The sequence below is a fragment of the Papaver somniferum genome, chromosome 2 (genome assembly GCF_003573695.1).
Source record: "Papaver somniferum cultivar HN1 chromosome 2, ASM357369v1, whole genome shotgun sequence".
Classification (NCBI taxonomy): domain Eukaryota; kingdom Viridiplantae; phylum Streptophyta; class Magnoliopsida; order Ranunculales; family Papaveraceae; genus Papaver; species Papaver somniferum.
In genome coordinates, this window is record NC_039359.1 from 201,157,291 (window position 1) to 201,171,930 (window position 14,640).

General features: G+C 35.0%; 1 protein-coding gene across 1 annotated transcript; it reads left to right on the forward strand.

Moving 5' to 3' along the window:
- Positions 1-1,237: 1,237 nt before the first annotated feature.
- Positions 1,238-2,928, forward strand: LOC113350221 (protein SRG1-like). Its single transcript, XM_026594333.1, has 4 exons — positions 1,238-1,595; positions 1,685-1,932; positions 2,023-2,350; positions 2,432-2,928. Exons 1-4 carry the CDS (start codon positions 1,347-1,349, stop codon positions 2,690-2,692), a joined length of 1,086 nt encoding a protein of 361 aa, XP_026450118.1. The 5' UTR covers positions 1,238-1,346; the 3' UTR covers positions 2,693-2,928.
- The last annotated feature ends 11,712 nt before the right edge of the window (positions 2,929-14,640 follow it).

Sequence of the window (14,640 nt, forward strand, 5' to 3'; positions counted from 1 at the left end):
TCTACAGAGTGTACCTTTCTTTTGCTTTTTTTTCTTCTTTTTCTTTTGTTTCTTTTGTCTTTTTAGGGTTTTGATTCCTTTAGGTCGCACAGTAGCAATTTCCAGTTCATCAAATGCTTTATCTTGCCTTTTTTACTTCTTCGGTAGCAAAATAAGTTTGCTTTTTTTATTTCAAGGAGACGGGATATTCTTTTCTGTTTTTGATGGCTAATATGGGATACTAGTTAATTTATAGATTTCTTGTGCTCATGATGGCTTCATCAGGGTATTTCTGTATTAGTTGACGGTCAAGAAATTTGCACTAAAAGTCCGACCGTTTCTTAATCGTTCGTTAATCATACAAAGCAAGAATCATCCCAAATATGGAACTTTATTCAGTCAAAAGGAGAGATAAAGAGAGATGCAAAAATAATGGAACATATCAGAATGCTCGACTGATATGATTCTTCTACAAATGCCTTATTTGTACCTCAAATCAAAAGGAGAGGACGAAAAATACTCTAACATGTGCCTGTAGGCTGTAGTGCATACTAGTGTTTTTCATAGAACTGAGTTTTGGCCTGTAGCCTGTAGGCTCTCGTACCATTCAGAAAAAAGCCTTGGCCGGAACATCCATTGAATGCGCATATTCAGATAAATGCTACTCACTAATGCTGTGAGTAGAGGTAATCAACAGAAACCTGAAATGGAAGACGAATGAAATTGGTCTTGGCAATTTTGAGTTGGGTAGTAACGTGCTTCTTTAACCTCTCCACTTTCCCCACGAGATCTCCACATGACAAGAGTCTAAAACCGTCGTGAAAGTGATTTTCATGACATGCACAATTCGAATTAGTCATACTTGTTGCAACAGTAAAAGAGATTCTTCTTTCCTCCCAACTTAATGCATTGCATCTTATGACATGATTTTGTTAAGATTCCTTTCGAGTTCCAGTGACATCATTCACTCAGTGTTTCAACATTGTCAATAATTTGAGTACCAAAACCAACACCAACCATGGTGGCGCACACCAAGTTAAGTTTCTTACGTTGTGGGGCATAGATGCTGATGCAAAAGAGCAAGCCAAGTGTCATGTCAATAGAGAGGAAACGCACTTCCCACTTTGATGGTCACAGCTTAATTGGTTCTCATAGCTAGGCTGCCCACAGAATTGAATAAAGAACAAAAAAAGAAAAAAAGAAGTGGAAAGTTATGACCCACATCACTAAAAATTCACCCTAAACATCAGTGTCTGAAATGTCTATAAATAGAGTCTCTCACTCTCAAGGTATGGTCCAACCAAGGAGAGAAGAGTTGAGTAAGTCTCAGTTTGTTTCAACTTAGATACCCTTTTGCTTTTATTTCAATGGCTCCAGTACCAATTTCTTCAATCAATGTTGGTCACATTCAAGATGTTCAAGAGCTGAGAAAGTTTCAACCAAAAACGATTCCTAAACGGTATGTTCGTGATGTCGCCGAAAGGCCAACACTTGCGAATACCCCCACCTCTGTACCTATGCAAATACCCGTTATCGATCTTTCTAAGCTGGACGAAAACAACACAGAAGAGCTACCAAAACTTGCTGCCTCTTGTGAAGAATGGGGTTTCTTTCAGGTATAATGCAACTTCCTTATAAACTCTGCCTCTTGTTTGTTCGTCAAGCTAATATTAAGCTTACTAAAAAAACGATGGTGTAATGACAGGTAGTAAACCATGGGATTGACACAGATTTGTTAAGGGCTATAGAGGAAGTGGCTATGGAGTTCTTCATGTTACCTTTGGAGGAAAAAAATAAGTATCCGATGTTGCCTGGGACTGTTCAAGGGTACGGGCACGCATTCGTCTTCTCTGAAGATCAGAATCTTGATTGGTGCAATATGTTGGCTCTAGGAGTTGAGCCATTCTGGATAAGAAACCCAAAACTCTGGCCTACAAATCCGGCTAAATTCAGGTATGCTCAGTTCACCAAATTTATATGCTGCCCTTCATAGTTAGACTGTTGGAGGTTATATTAACAAATCTGTACTTGTCTGTGATGCAGTGAAGCTTTAGAGAAGTACTCAACAAATGTAAGGAAACTATGTAAGAAACTATTGAGATTCATAGCCTTGACTCTCGGCTTGAACCAAGATACATTCAATGACATGTTCGGTGAAGCGGTTCAAGCTGCGAGAATGAACTATTACCCACCGTGCCCGAGGCCTGATCTAGTGTTGGGTCTCAGTCCACACTCAGACGGAAGTGCTCTGACAGTGTTGCAGCAGGGCACCGGTAGTTCTGTCGGCCTTCAAGTCCTTAAGGACGATAAATGGGTTCCAGTCCAACCTATAGAGAATGCCCTTGTCATCAACATTGGTGACACTCTCGAAGTAAGTTTCCTCGACTTAAAAGATCTCAATTTCTCTGCCGTGCTTTATTATTTGATTCTCACTCGATTTTTACTCTTGCAGGTTCTTACCAATGGGAAATACAAAAGCGTCGAACACCGAGCAGTGACGAACAAAACCAAAGACCGGCTTTCAATTGTCACATTTTATGCTCCAAGTTATGAGATCGAGCTTGGCCCATTGCCTGAATTTATCGACATGACTCGGCCTTGCATGTATAGAAGATACAACCATGGGGAGTACAGTAAACACTACGTCACCAACAAGCTAGAAGGAAAGAAAACACTAGATTTTGCTAAGATTCAAACCAAACAGTCATCCTAAGATTCTTCACCACCCGCCACTAGTGTTATTCTCCAACTTGGATACAAAAATATGTAAAAAGTGCTAATTATTTTTCGGTTTTCAGTTCCTCGGATCTTGTGAATAGAATAAAAGGAAAACAAGTTGTTTGGTGTACTTTAAAATTAATGGTTGTCTCTATGGCCTTTAGCTGTTCATCTTTGTATAAACAACTGATTAATGGATGCTTTGTGGCCTTGTGGGTTGATCTCAACAAATGAAATTGCAAGAAAAAAGAGAATCAAACAGACAAGGAACGAACTTTTACTGTTTAGTTTGTCTTTGATGAGATTCCTTAACGTTGTTGAATGAAGCATATATTCATGGAGGAAAACCCATAACCAAATTTACAAAACTAGATTTGACCCAATAATGATTTCTTTTTTTAAGTTTAGATTTTCTCAGTGGAGGGAAAGAAAGGGTCCTACAAATCATGCACGAATGTTGATTACTTTTACTGGTGAACATTGAAGAGAAGCACTGAAAAATCTCACTAGCAAAGCAACTTGAGTTGATGATTCTCAATGTGAAATCATGCAACAAGTTGAGCTTATAAATAACAAAAATATCTCATGTATGATTAAAAAACTTATTACGACTAGACTTTTACTATTGGAAAAGGGCACTCATTACGACTAGACTTTTACTAAGGGAATGACCATGCTACATGGAATCAATGAACAAATTATTGGAAAAGGGCACTCATTACGACTAGACTTTTACTAAGGGATGATACCATTTTACATGGGACAAAATGATCCTAAATAATCCTGATCGTCGGATAGGTTAAACGGTATCGCCCTCAGTGATATTGGTACCGGCCCATATAAATCATGGTTGCGATTTGTTATCGTGTTGTGCCGGCACACTTCTTCAATTTTATGAGTTGGACTATGAATAGTTTACATGGAGATTTTATGTGAATAGAATGCATGGAGATTTTAACAATGTTCGGAATTAGGTGTTTTGAACTAAAGAGAGGTGTAAAAACTAAAATGAGTGGTGAGAAACGAAGAGCATATATGAAAAGATTCAAGACATCAATTACTCCATAGGATATCAGTTCGTTATTGATCGCCCAATTCTTCAGTTTCACAGTTGTAGTCCAACCTCGTGGGAAAGTCTACTTTTCAAAAGTAAACTATAATCAAATGATGATGAAGAAAAAAAAATGATGATGAAGAAGAAGAACGATCAGTAAATGCTTTGGAATTAGCTGGGAGACATGTTTTGTTTTCCCATGCCGAACATAGTGTTTTTAGATGATTATCAACATTGCATGTTCCCTTTTTGAGGGTTTCTGTCTAGGGTTGGGATCAAATTTTGGAACAGATTAACCCTCAGAAGGTTTTGGCTACTCCGTAGGACATATATACAACTAAATCAGTGGTTATCCAATGACATGGTTATATTGACATAATCATGATATGATTTGGCCGTTTTTTCTATAAAATTCAAGCGACAACGAGTTTGAAACTAATTTTCTGGTGACATCTTCCACTTATGTAGCTCTACAATCCTGCCAAAAATGAGAGTATTCCGATATACGAAACTTCACCATCCACAAAATTTAATTTCAACCATTAATCTTCAACAGTTGATATTAAAAATGGTAGATGGTAGTCTTATACGTCTCGGAGTGCTCTCATTTTTGGTAGGAACATATAGCCTATATGTATTTGAGCCAAGCACTATATATATATGTATATTGTGGTGCTTTTGGCTCGGATATAGCCACACTCTAGCGAAAGCCAGACGCTGTGGGGGCATCGCTCAGCTCAAATGTGATGAAAACACTTGGCTTGGCTAGTGAGAGGAACATATCAGTTCCTTACTATAGATAAGTAATACTTAACAGAAATTCAGTTTTCGTAAAAAAATTCTTTTAGATAAACTTAGTTTTTTATGGTTCTTGATGGAAACTGAGTATCATATTCAAAGTTAAGTTTTTCACACATTTTTATTCCTTGACATCTTTTATTTACTCTATTTCTCTATATATCTATAGTTTTATCTCTTAAATATTATTTAATTTATATCAAATATTTATTAAGATCCAACACAATATAATTTGGATTAACTTTTTTTTAACGGAAACCCAGTTGTCGTATTCCAGTGTTCGTGTCCATGTATATAATTTAAGAAATTCATCCCTCCCATAATGGGGTTAATTTTACAAGTTTTTGGTTGCGCTGTATTAAAGTTATAGCCAAGCAAAATGGGTAACCATAGTGCTTGGCCTTGGCCGCATAAAAATGCTCCCACATTTATGCAGAAGCCAATTAGCCTCCTTAATTTGAGGTTGTTAGGCATTGATGTAGTTTTCACAGTGGTAAGAAAAGTGGTTCGTTTAAGACCTGTGAAAGTTGATTTTAGATTTAACTTTTAATGATAAAACAAAGAAAACTCAATTAAAAGTTCATTTCAAGATTGTAAAGAAATTGAGACAAAGGATTCCACCATTAACCAATTTTAGTGATTCAATCTAATCAATAATTATGCAACTCAAGACATTCAATTTGATTTTAAAGTATTTCCTAGACAAGTAGATTTTCAAAAGAATAGTTGTTAATCGTAATTATGGGACATCAAAAACCCTTGGCTAAGCATGCACCATCAAGAGAGAACACAACTAATTAAGCAAAATCATATTATGAATTTCTGTTCAATACAAAAATCATAAAAGAATTGCAATAACTAATTTAAATAGGAATTACTACATAATAATTGGAAAATGGATTCCTCCGTCGCCTCAGCTAAGGGGTTTAGCTCCTCATATTAATCACTTGTTCAAAATATTGGTTCATAGCTCAAAAGTTAATTAAAAGGTGTAAAGCGGCTAATTTGAAAGAGAAATAAACGTTGCAGAATCATTGTTACAGAAGAACCCTAAACAGGTGTTGCAGATTTCTCCAAAAACACTTACAAAGACATAAAATACCATAATAAGTACAAAAATAAGAACTAATAATATATAAAATTGAGATCATAAATGCGTCTATCAGGCATTGCTCGATTGAACCCGCCAAGCGTTGGTATGTCAAGTTTGGTTGTCATATATTAGTTCCGAAATCCAACGTCGCATGATTAGATTAACAGAGTCAACTTTGTTAGGTTAGACTAGGAAGTCTAGAAATGTTGAGAGATACAAGTATTAATTTGAAGAACCTAAAGACGTATCATCCTTCTGTTTAAAGTTAGTAATACAAAACTTGTCTTGTTTCAATTTCTATCTACGTTATATTCAAGTCGTTTAAATTGAAAATATAACATGCAAAGATAAATATATGAAACTCTAGTATTAGAGACTTGATCATTTTATTATAATCAAAGTTTCAAGGAAGAATATACAAGTTGTATCACAACTTTGGTATATTGAATTACGAAGTATAATGTTTATCTTTTGAACTTCGTAATTGTGACATATGTAAATTGTTACTAGATTGTGTAATGAACTTAGGATTGACTCCATACCTAGAAAACTATGTTTAACTACATGAGTTTAAGTAAATAGACTTGCGAAACTTGTTTCGTAGTTGAACGGACTCAATGGGATTGGCGGTCAGATTCCTATTTGGGACCTATAGCATGACCGATCTCTATTGGGGATCTCTTGCTGGACCGGTCCCAATAGAAATAGTGTGTTTCCAATTTTACATATACTTTAGGATTTTGTGAATATCAGAATACGAGTTGCTATTAATGAAACTTCAAGATGGCGACAATGAGTAATTTGAACATGTGCAAAAATCTTATTCATTTATTGTTCAAAGATATTCCTTGATACTCAAGGTGAGATCCCAAAACGAAATGTTTGAGAATCTTTTTATTAGGATTTTCTAATTTTACGTTTTATTCTCCCAGTAAGTAAAACAGATCTCTGGAAGATGTATTAGTAAAACATACTTGTATACTAATATTAAGTAGTCATCCATGAGGGATTTCAATATATTAATTGGATATTAGATGAAATTAGACAAAATCGAAAACTGGTGTTTATTGCATATCTACAGATATTTTTGGTTATGAAATTTTTTTAGTTTCCAATCTACTTTTGTCTGTAAATGGTGAAGTTTGTGCTTCTTACAAAGTCATCCTGATACAAACAATTTTGTAGTCAATGTGATAGCCGACCAATAATATTACTTTTAATATTATGTTGGAGAGAAGAGTAACATAATTAGGCGAAATCTCTTTCATCCGCTAGCTTAAAGACTTCTTTGGGATCAAGAAACGTCTAGATAGCACCGTTGGTGGGAAACTAGAATTTGGATTGTTTTTAGTTTTCGATTATTGATTTTATTTACTAATGGTGGTTAAACGTTGATTGCACGTAGTTTGATTATTCTTCAGATCCTTCTCTCCTGATATAAGGTCACTCAAACTAGATCAAGGATTAACGGTTGTTCAGATTTGTCTTTAGATTTGACGATAGATTTGTGATCGTTCATTGTTAACAGACTCCGTTTGTGCATGCTCGATCACAAGGGAGTCAATTTTTTGTGTGCAGTTACATTGATGACATTAAAGATTTGAAGATAAGAAGATTTATTATTGGTTTATGATCTTTGTGATTTACTTTGTGCACACACTTGATTTTTTGGGATCCGACTTATCTTTCTTTTAATAATTTTACATACATCTTATTGCTAGTCGTATAGATCGAAAATCTATCATTTGGTGGTCTTCTTTAGGATCCGAATCGAATAGGTTGTAAACCTAGATCTGGTTATCCTGATAATCTAGATTTTGGTTGATCTAACTGAATAAAGGAGTCTATATTATTTAAACGGAAGAACCTTTGTTTGAATCAACACAAATCTCTAATTTGCTTCTTGAGATTGATAGAGAGGTTACCGAATACAGATTAGTCATTTATTGTTTCAGAATACTATCCAAAGGATTTGAGTGCTAGAAGTCTTCACACGTGATGAAACAATTTTTGATAGTGAATTTTATCTTAGGATTCGCGTGTGTTGGCCGAATTGGTTATAGGCGCAGGGATACTGAAGGAACTAGGTAACTAGGGTTAGTTTATTTGGTCTCAACTATACGAAATTGGTAGTAGTCTTTGTATAACGGCTTAATTCTAAGAGTATTCAAAATTGGACTAGCTCCCATGGTTTTTCTGCATCTGCGGTTTGCTCGTTAACAAAATCCTGTTGTGTGCTTTTACTTTACTTTCCACATTATATTTATTTTTTTAGTGATAATAAAGTAATTGCGGTTGTATGTTAATCAAAATACTTGGGTTTGATCCCTATAATTAGGTTCGGTTTCGATACCTATATATACCTAGTGTATACCTTATGGTGTCATCTTCTTCACAGTCTCTATTTATATTAGATCACGCAAGGTATTTGTCATATAGGTTGATATCAAAAAATATTGTGATGTATTTGGCACCCTCGTCATTTTAGAGGCTTATCAAATTCTGTTCGCATCGTAAAACTAGGATATGAGGTGTCTAAATTGAACAAAAATACCAAAGTACCATGTACTTAATCCTAACGTTAATTGCATATAAATAAAAAATCCTTTATAATTTTATTAGTTTCTCTAAACAAAACAAAAAAATCTAAATCCCAAACAACAACAAAAAACTTTCCATTTCCATCAAGTCTTTCCAAATCCTAAAAACCCTAATCTCATCTTTTTTTCCCAACTTCAACTGCCGTCCTTCTTAAGGTAATTCTCTACCAACCCTATCTATCAAATTGTTTCATTAATCCACACATCCAAATTTGGATTTTTGCAAATCAAAATTTCTGAAAACCACCCAGAATCAGTGTATGTAGATCCATCGTATCCACTAATTTTGGTTATTTTTTTTGTGTTCATGAAGAACATGTTGTAAAATTGGTACACAGGATACGTCTCTATCGATGTTCTTCATGTCTAAATAAGATAACAATAATCGGTTTATAAGATGCTTTAACATCGATGGGTTATGTTGTATTAATAAGTTTTTGGATTTTTTTTTGTGACAATTGGTTCATATATATGCGTCTTATCCACCGATTGTTTTCATTAGTATTTTGAGTTTCGTTCATTATAATCGGTGTATTCTTATCCATCGATTACGTGGGTTTTATTTTGAACATTTTCTTCTTCAGTCATACTTATATCTTTGTATTTTGATTTTACTTTTTGTATATATGGATTTCAGTCACTTAAGCTTCTACAATCGAGATATCCAAGAAAATGATGTTCAAAGTAACGCACAAGTAATCAAAAGGAGCCAATACAAGTTTGTGTTTGGCAGAGAGACCAATCTAGCTAGAGAACGCATTAGAACTGGATGATCAACTTTCCTATGAAGAAATGCATGAGCTTATCAGATTTTAAAGAAAGAGAAGAAAAAAAAAACTCAATTCGTAGGGCACATGATGAGAAGATAGGGGAGCTTTATAACATTTGCACAGTTGCAATAGAAGAACTTGTTGTTGATGTTGGTTCCAATGCTGATGCTGATGGTGGTGATGGTGTTGCTGCTATTCCTTAATACTTTATTATGTTAATTAAGAAGTTATAAGTTTAAGGTTCTAAGACTTTGTAATTATCGAGACTTGTACGGATGATGGTTTTTAATCATGGTAAGATGTGTTTGTGCATGAACGAACTCGTGGTTTTTAGTTATGGTTGTAATGGGTCGATAGGGCCTTATATATCAACTGATTATGGGATGGACATAATTGCTTGCTATAGATATTTATGTATACCAATTTCGGAAGCCAGAAAAATGTATGTTTTCAGTTGCTTATGTAGACCAAAATCGGTCAACGTGTACAAACCATATCAACTGATTCTGGTTGGTGGAATCTTCAATTTTTATGTTGCTACAGTCGGTCAATATGGATAACCATATAGACCCAGTTTCTATCAAGCCATAATCATTCTTATGGATATTCACATATTGTACCCAATTGTTTCACCAATTTTTTGATATTTATTTTATTGTAACCAGCCGTTGGGTCTTCCTTTGTATAAGAAGGACCCCTTCCCCAGACCCTATTTGGCATAAACTTACATCTTTTATTAACTCCCACTTTATCCACTACTCAAACAACACATACTTAGTTTCATATACTCTAGAAATTTTATTTTATCATTTGCTCTTTCTAATTCACTTTGTACATCTAAATACAAGCATGTCATCATTTGACTCAGCCGGAGATTTGTCCATAATCATTTGCCATTATTTGATAGGTACAAACTTTATCCAAAAAGGGATAGTTAATTATGTATCCATACAACAAGGGATTTATCGCCGTAGCAATTTAGACTTGTCGATCCGACTATTTCTAATTTATTTTTTTTTATTTTTTTTCTTATTCAATTTCTAAATATTTCTAAATACATTTCGAGTTTATTTTACATAAAAAAAGTAAGTTTGGTTGTGTTATTTTTTAACAATACTAACAAAGTAAGTTTGGTTTTCTTTTGTTTTTGTTTGTGTAGGAGGGACTCACAAAAATATATTACTTGGAAGAAAAATGAGAAGAATTCAAATTCGAAGAAAGCTATCAATTTATGAAGTCCAAAATTTCATAATATACCCCAGGAAACATTCAATGATGTGAATGAAGGTTTCTCCAATGAAAACCGAGTCTTACATGATTTTTTTGACTAGATTTTGTAGGTAGATCTCTATGTAAACCCTCACGAGACTATAACTCGTCCATTAGGGTCACCAGGGAGTTAAAAGGTTTGTTACACATGCTAATTGCAACTGTGATGCCTATGAAAGTGAGTTAGGCTGATTTGAAATGAATTAAATTTCTTAAAAGTATGAACGCAATTTTTCTTGTAGTATTTGTGAAATAATCTGTTTATATGAGAGCTCACATCAGCCAATTGTTAGATGAAAATCGATTTCTACATAAATAAATATCAACTGGTTCTTTGTATTCTTGGAGGATGGAGAACACCAACCCAAAATCATTTTACGTGAGCCACTTTATCCACCAATTATGGGTTGGTGTTCCCAAAAAAAATATTTTTTTATTTGTTTTATGTTTTGAAGGTTGATAAACATTAGTTAATTTTACATCTAAGACGGTTAATTAACAACTAGAATGATTAACTGACACTAACAATCAGGGGTAATTAAAAAAAATAATCGGTTAATAGACTTTTGATTTTACTTCAAAATGACTAGTTTTTGTATGTTAGTGGTATGCCTCAAAATAACGGGGTAGGCCTCCAACTAGACAGCTAATTAGACCATTTCTAGTACAAGGTGCAAATTCCATTTTTCCATGATATATAGGATTTAGACCACTGTTTAAAATAAATTCATCTCCGATAATAGATCTTACAAAGTAGGAGGGTCAGATACTAAATAATGAAAGCTTTAATTGGACTTCCAGAATCACCTCCATGTCAAAATCTTTCATTATTAATTTTTTTTAATAATTATTTAAATTAAAATTAAACGGTTCAGATATTATCACATAAGATAATCTAAGGGTAAAATCTTATTATTGGAGATAGTTTATTAGTTGTGGGGTCAAATATTTCCAACATGTGTAACTTTCCTAAATAATGGTCTTAATAAGACTTCCACGTAAGATTTTTTTACGGTCAATCTATACAGAGCTGAGTGTCTAGTCTTAGCACGTCATAGCTATGACCTATTTAAAATAATAGTAGTTCACAACTTTATCATTTTCTATGAGAGATCAAATATGTCACATTGGGAGGTTTTCATTGGGGTATTATTCTGGCGGTTTACGACAACACACCCATGCTTAGAAAGGAATAAGTAATGGGAAAGGTTAAGAGTAGTTGAGTGAATAAGGGAGCAGTGTTGATACATAACTGATGGTCTTGCTTGATATAGTGGACACGACTTCCCCACTACCTCCACTATGCACCTCTTCACACCTTCACAGCTTCCACTACTTACAAGGAATCAGCGTGTGCTCACAAAAATTATAAGTAGATAATTCAAAAGATATAAGAGACTTATATTCACAAGTCTAGCCTTTACATAGTAGTTCAATAACTCCGTACTGCAAACATATCACACAGTGATTTCTCAACCCCCCCCCCCCCCCCCCCCCCCCCCCCCCCCCCCCCCCACCCCACACACACACACACACCAGAAAGATTAACACATCTCCTCTTTGCAGCCAAAGCAAGACGTGAACGTCCGTTTTTTTTTGTTCAGGGTCGTCTTATGCAATTTTGATTTGTCAAACCTAAGTACTTTTATAATATATATGTTTTTAACCTAAACACCTAGTGCAGTTTCGATACTGTCATAATTAAGCCGCTATACTCTTTCCTACAATGCAACCTCGTGCAGTTGAGACAGAATAATCTAACCCCTGGTTAATTTTTCTCCTCAGTATCCCTGCGCCTACAACCAATCTAGCTTACGCATGTGAATACAACAAAAAAATATTGCTGATAAGAGTTGTTCCACAGTCCGTTGCTAAATAATGGCATAAGGTCTTTCACAAAAATCAAAGATGGATTATATAGAAGCACATTCCTTGTATTTTATACAACTACTTTTTTAGTATTTGATTAAGTATGGTATTTCTTAAAGGACTCAACATGTATCTAATGGATATTATTGTGCATTTTTATGTAAAACAAGATAAAAATATATGCATGAAAAATCCTTGAAATATTTCAATTATCAGCAAAAAGAACATGTCACGTGTATTCACTAAAGCTTAATCGATACCCGTGTGGTTTGAAATGATCCAAACGAAAATGTGGTATGATCGCCTAAGTGAATTAATTAACGTTGGGATATGTCAACAATCTTATATACCGATGAGCTATCACTAGAAAGCATAACTTTGATTTCGTAGACTTGACGTATATTAGGAAAATCCTAAAAATCTCTTCATAAAAGGAAAATTCCTAAACCAGGAGTTATAAATAGAATATCTAGGGGAAATAAGGTCTTTATTTGTTGATTGAACATGTAGATAGCAACCTATTAGTTCCATCAACCATACAGAATCAAACATATTTGACAAACAAGCTAGCGCAATTGCAGTTATATGATCTCTTACTTCAAAATTGATCGGTTTACAGAGGGAATGTATCTTTGTAGTCTATACTACACCAAAGATGCGTAAATGGTATAGTAGCTGAAATATGTTGTACATATCTGATACTGATTAGAAGAAAGTTTATCATCTTTGTGGTATCGTTGAGCTTAATCTTTGTGTAGAAGATCAATTTTGTTTTTGACTCCACAATCAATATCCTTAATATTCCCATATAATATCAACATCACATAAACCAATCAATTATTTTCAGTTATTACAAATTCTAATGTTTTAAGATTGTTGGGTGCAATAATAAAAAGTAACGAAAAATCAAAATAACAAAAGTTGTTGATACTTAGCTCTTTTATAATGGAAGTGATCGATTTGGCAATACGAATTAGCCCCCAGATCTCCGCAACAACAACACGGAAAAAAATTGGAAAACAGAATGAGTCACGTGTTCAACATGATGTCCTTATGACATTAGCGTTCGGCTACATCCGAAAGTGATGCTATAACCTCCATGAAACAGATGCCTATAGGATAAAACACCATACCACCGACATATGTAGTAGATACTCAACTTGAGCTTGGTAACTCCGAAAAAAACCCTCGAGGAAAATTGTGAAAGCTTTAGAAAACAACAAAGAAAATATTGTTCTTTGGGTCTCTCTAAAAATATAGAGAAATCTTTTTCCTTGGAATCATCAAAAGCATGAGAAAAGCTTGTTTATATAACCGACTAATACAACTTAAGCAGTGGAACTCCCCATGTGGGACTAAAAAGCTTATATAGTCTCTTAAAACAACTTATATAACACCCCGTGTTTTTAGCATGGCACGTGCTCAAAGATGCGCCATGCCCTGAGATGAAGCTTCATCTCAAGCTTTTGTAGTGTTAAGAGGAACATTGGAATAAAGCCAATATAGCGCCAAGTATGGCGCAATTCAAAGGCATATTGGCCAAGGGCCAATATTGCACCAAGCATGGTGTATTACATGATTTATATTGGCCAAGAGCCAATGCCGCATCATCGTGATGCATAAAGCCAGTTGGAAGGATATCCTTGAGCAAAGCAACGCTAACATAACACATTACACGGGTCATTGGCATATGGCCAACATCGCATCATGACAGAGTAGGCTGGCCGAGGAAATGTACAACTATCATGGCTATAAATATTGGAATTGGCCTAAGGTCATTATCGCAGCACAATAGTACATCAGGCTAGAACAGGCTGGACGAGGCAATGTCTATCCATCATGTGAGTTGGCCTATGGGTCGAAGTTGGAAATACAACCATCATAACACTTCACAGCACTTGGCTTTGGCAACCTTAGCCCACTGTTATCATAGTTCAAAATGTTGGATGTCTTTTCTTTATTGGTTTTTATCCTTTGCGTACATCTCTTTAGAAGGCAGTAATCGTATAATCCTAAGGTACTCTTCGGTTTAGGTTTTTCCCGCAAAAGATTTTATCGAGACCACACACAACCCGATAATGCTAGGTTTTACCGGCGTGAGAAATACATGCACTCACAGCCACCTAGGACCCACATGTGGGTAAACAACACTCCCCTATAAAACCTCGAGATGGCCTCCAGGGCTGTGCGACTCAGGAAATCCCAAGGGATTTTTCCCGGTCAACGTAGAGACCTCCAAAAATTGGTTGTCCCAACTGGGTTTCTTGACAAGGGAAAATTAGGCTAAGGCCCCACCCATGGATAACCCATAATATTAGGCCCTTAATTAAAAGAAGTTTAAATCTAGGCCCGAAGTTATTAAAAGACATCCATACCCTTTTATATATTGTCAAGCCCATAATTAAATAAAATTTAAATTTAAGCCCAAAATTATTAAAATATAGTCAATCACCTCCGACCACCACAGCCACCAGCAACCACCTCCGACCA

What these genes read in the sequence shown, in the direction of transcription:
- LOC113350221 (XM_026594333.1), top strand. Translation starts at nt 1,347, where the DNA reads ATGGCTCCAGTACCAATTTCTTCAATCAATGTTGGTCACATTCAAGAT. An exon ending in AAGAATGGGGTTTCTTTCAG is followed by an intron (nt 1,596 to 1,684) that starts GTATAATGCAAC and finishes GTGTAATGACAG; the next exon opens with GTAGTAAACCATGGGATTGA. An exon ending in ACATTGGTGACACTCTCGAA is followed by an intron (nt 2,351 to 2,431) that starts GTAAGTTTCCTC and finishes TTACTCTTGCAG; the next exon opens with GTTCTTACCAATGGGAAATA.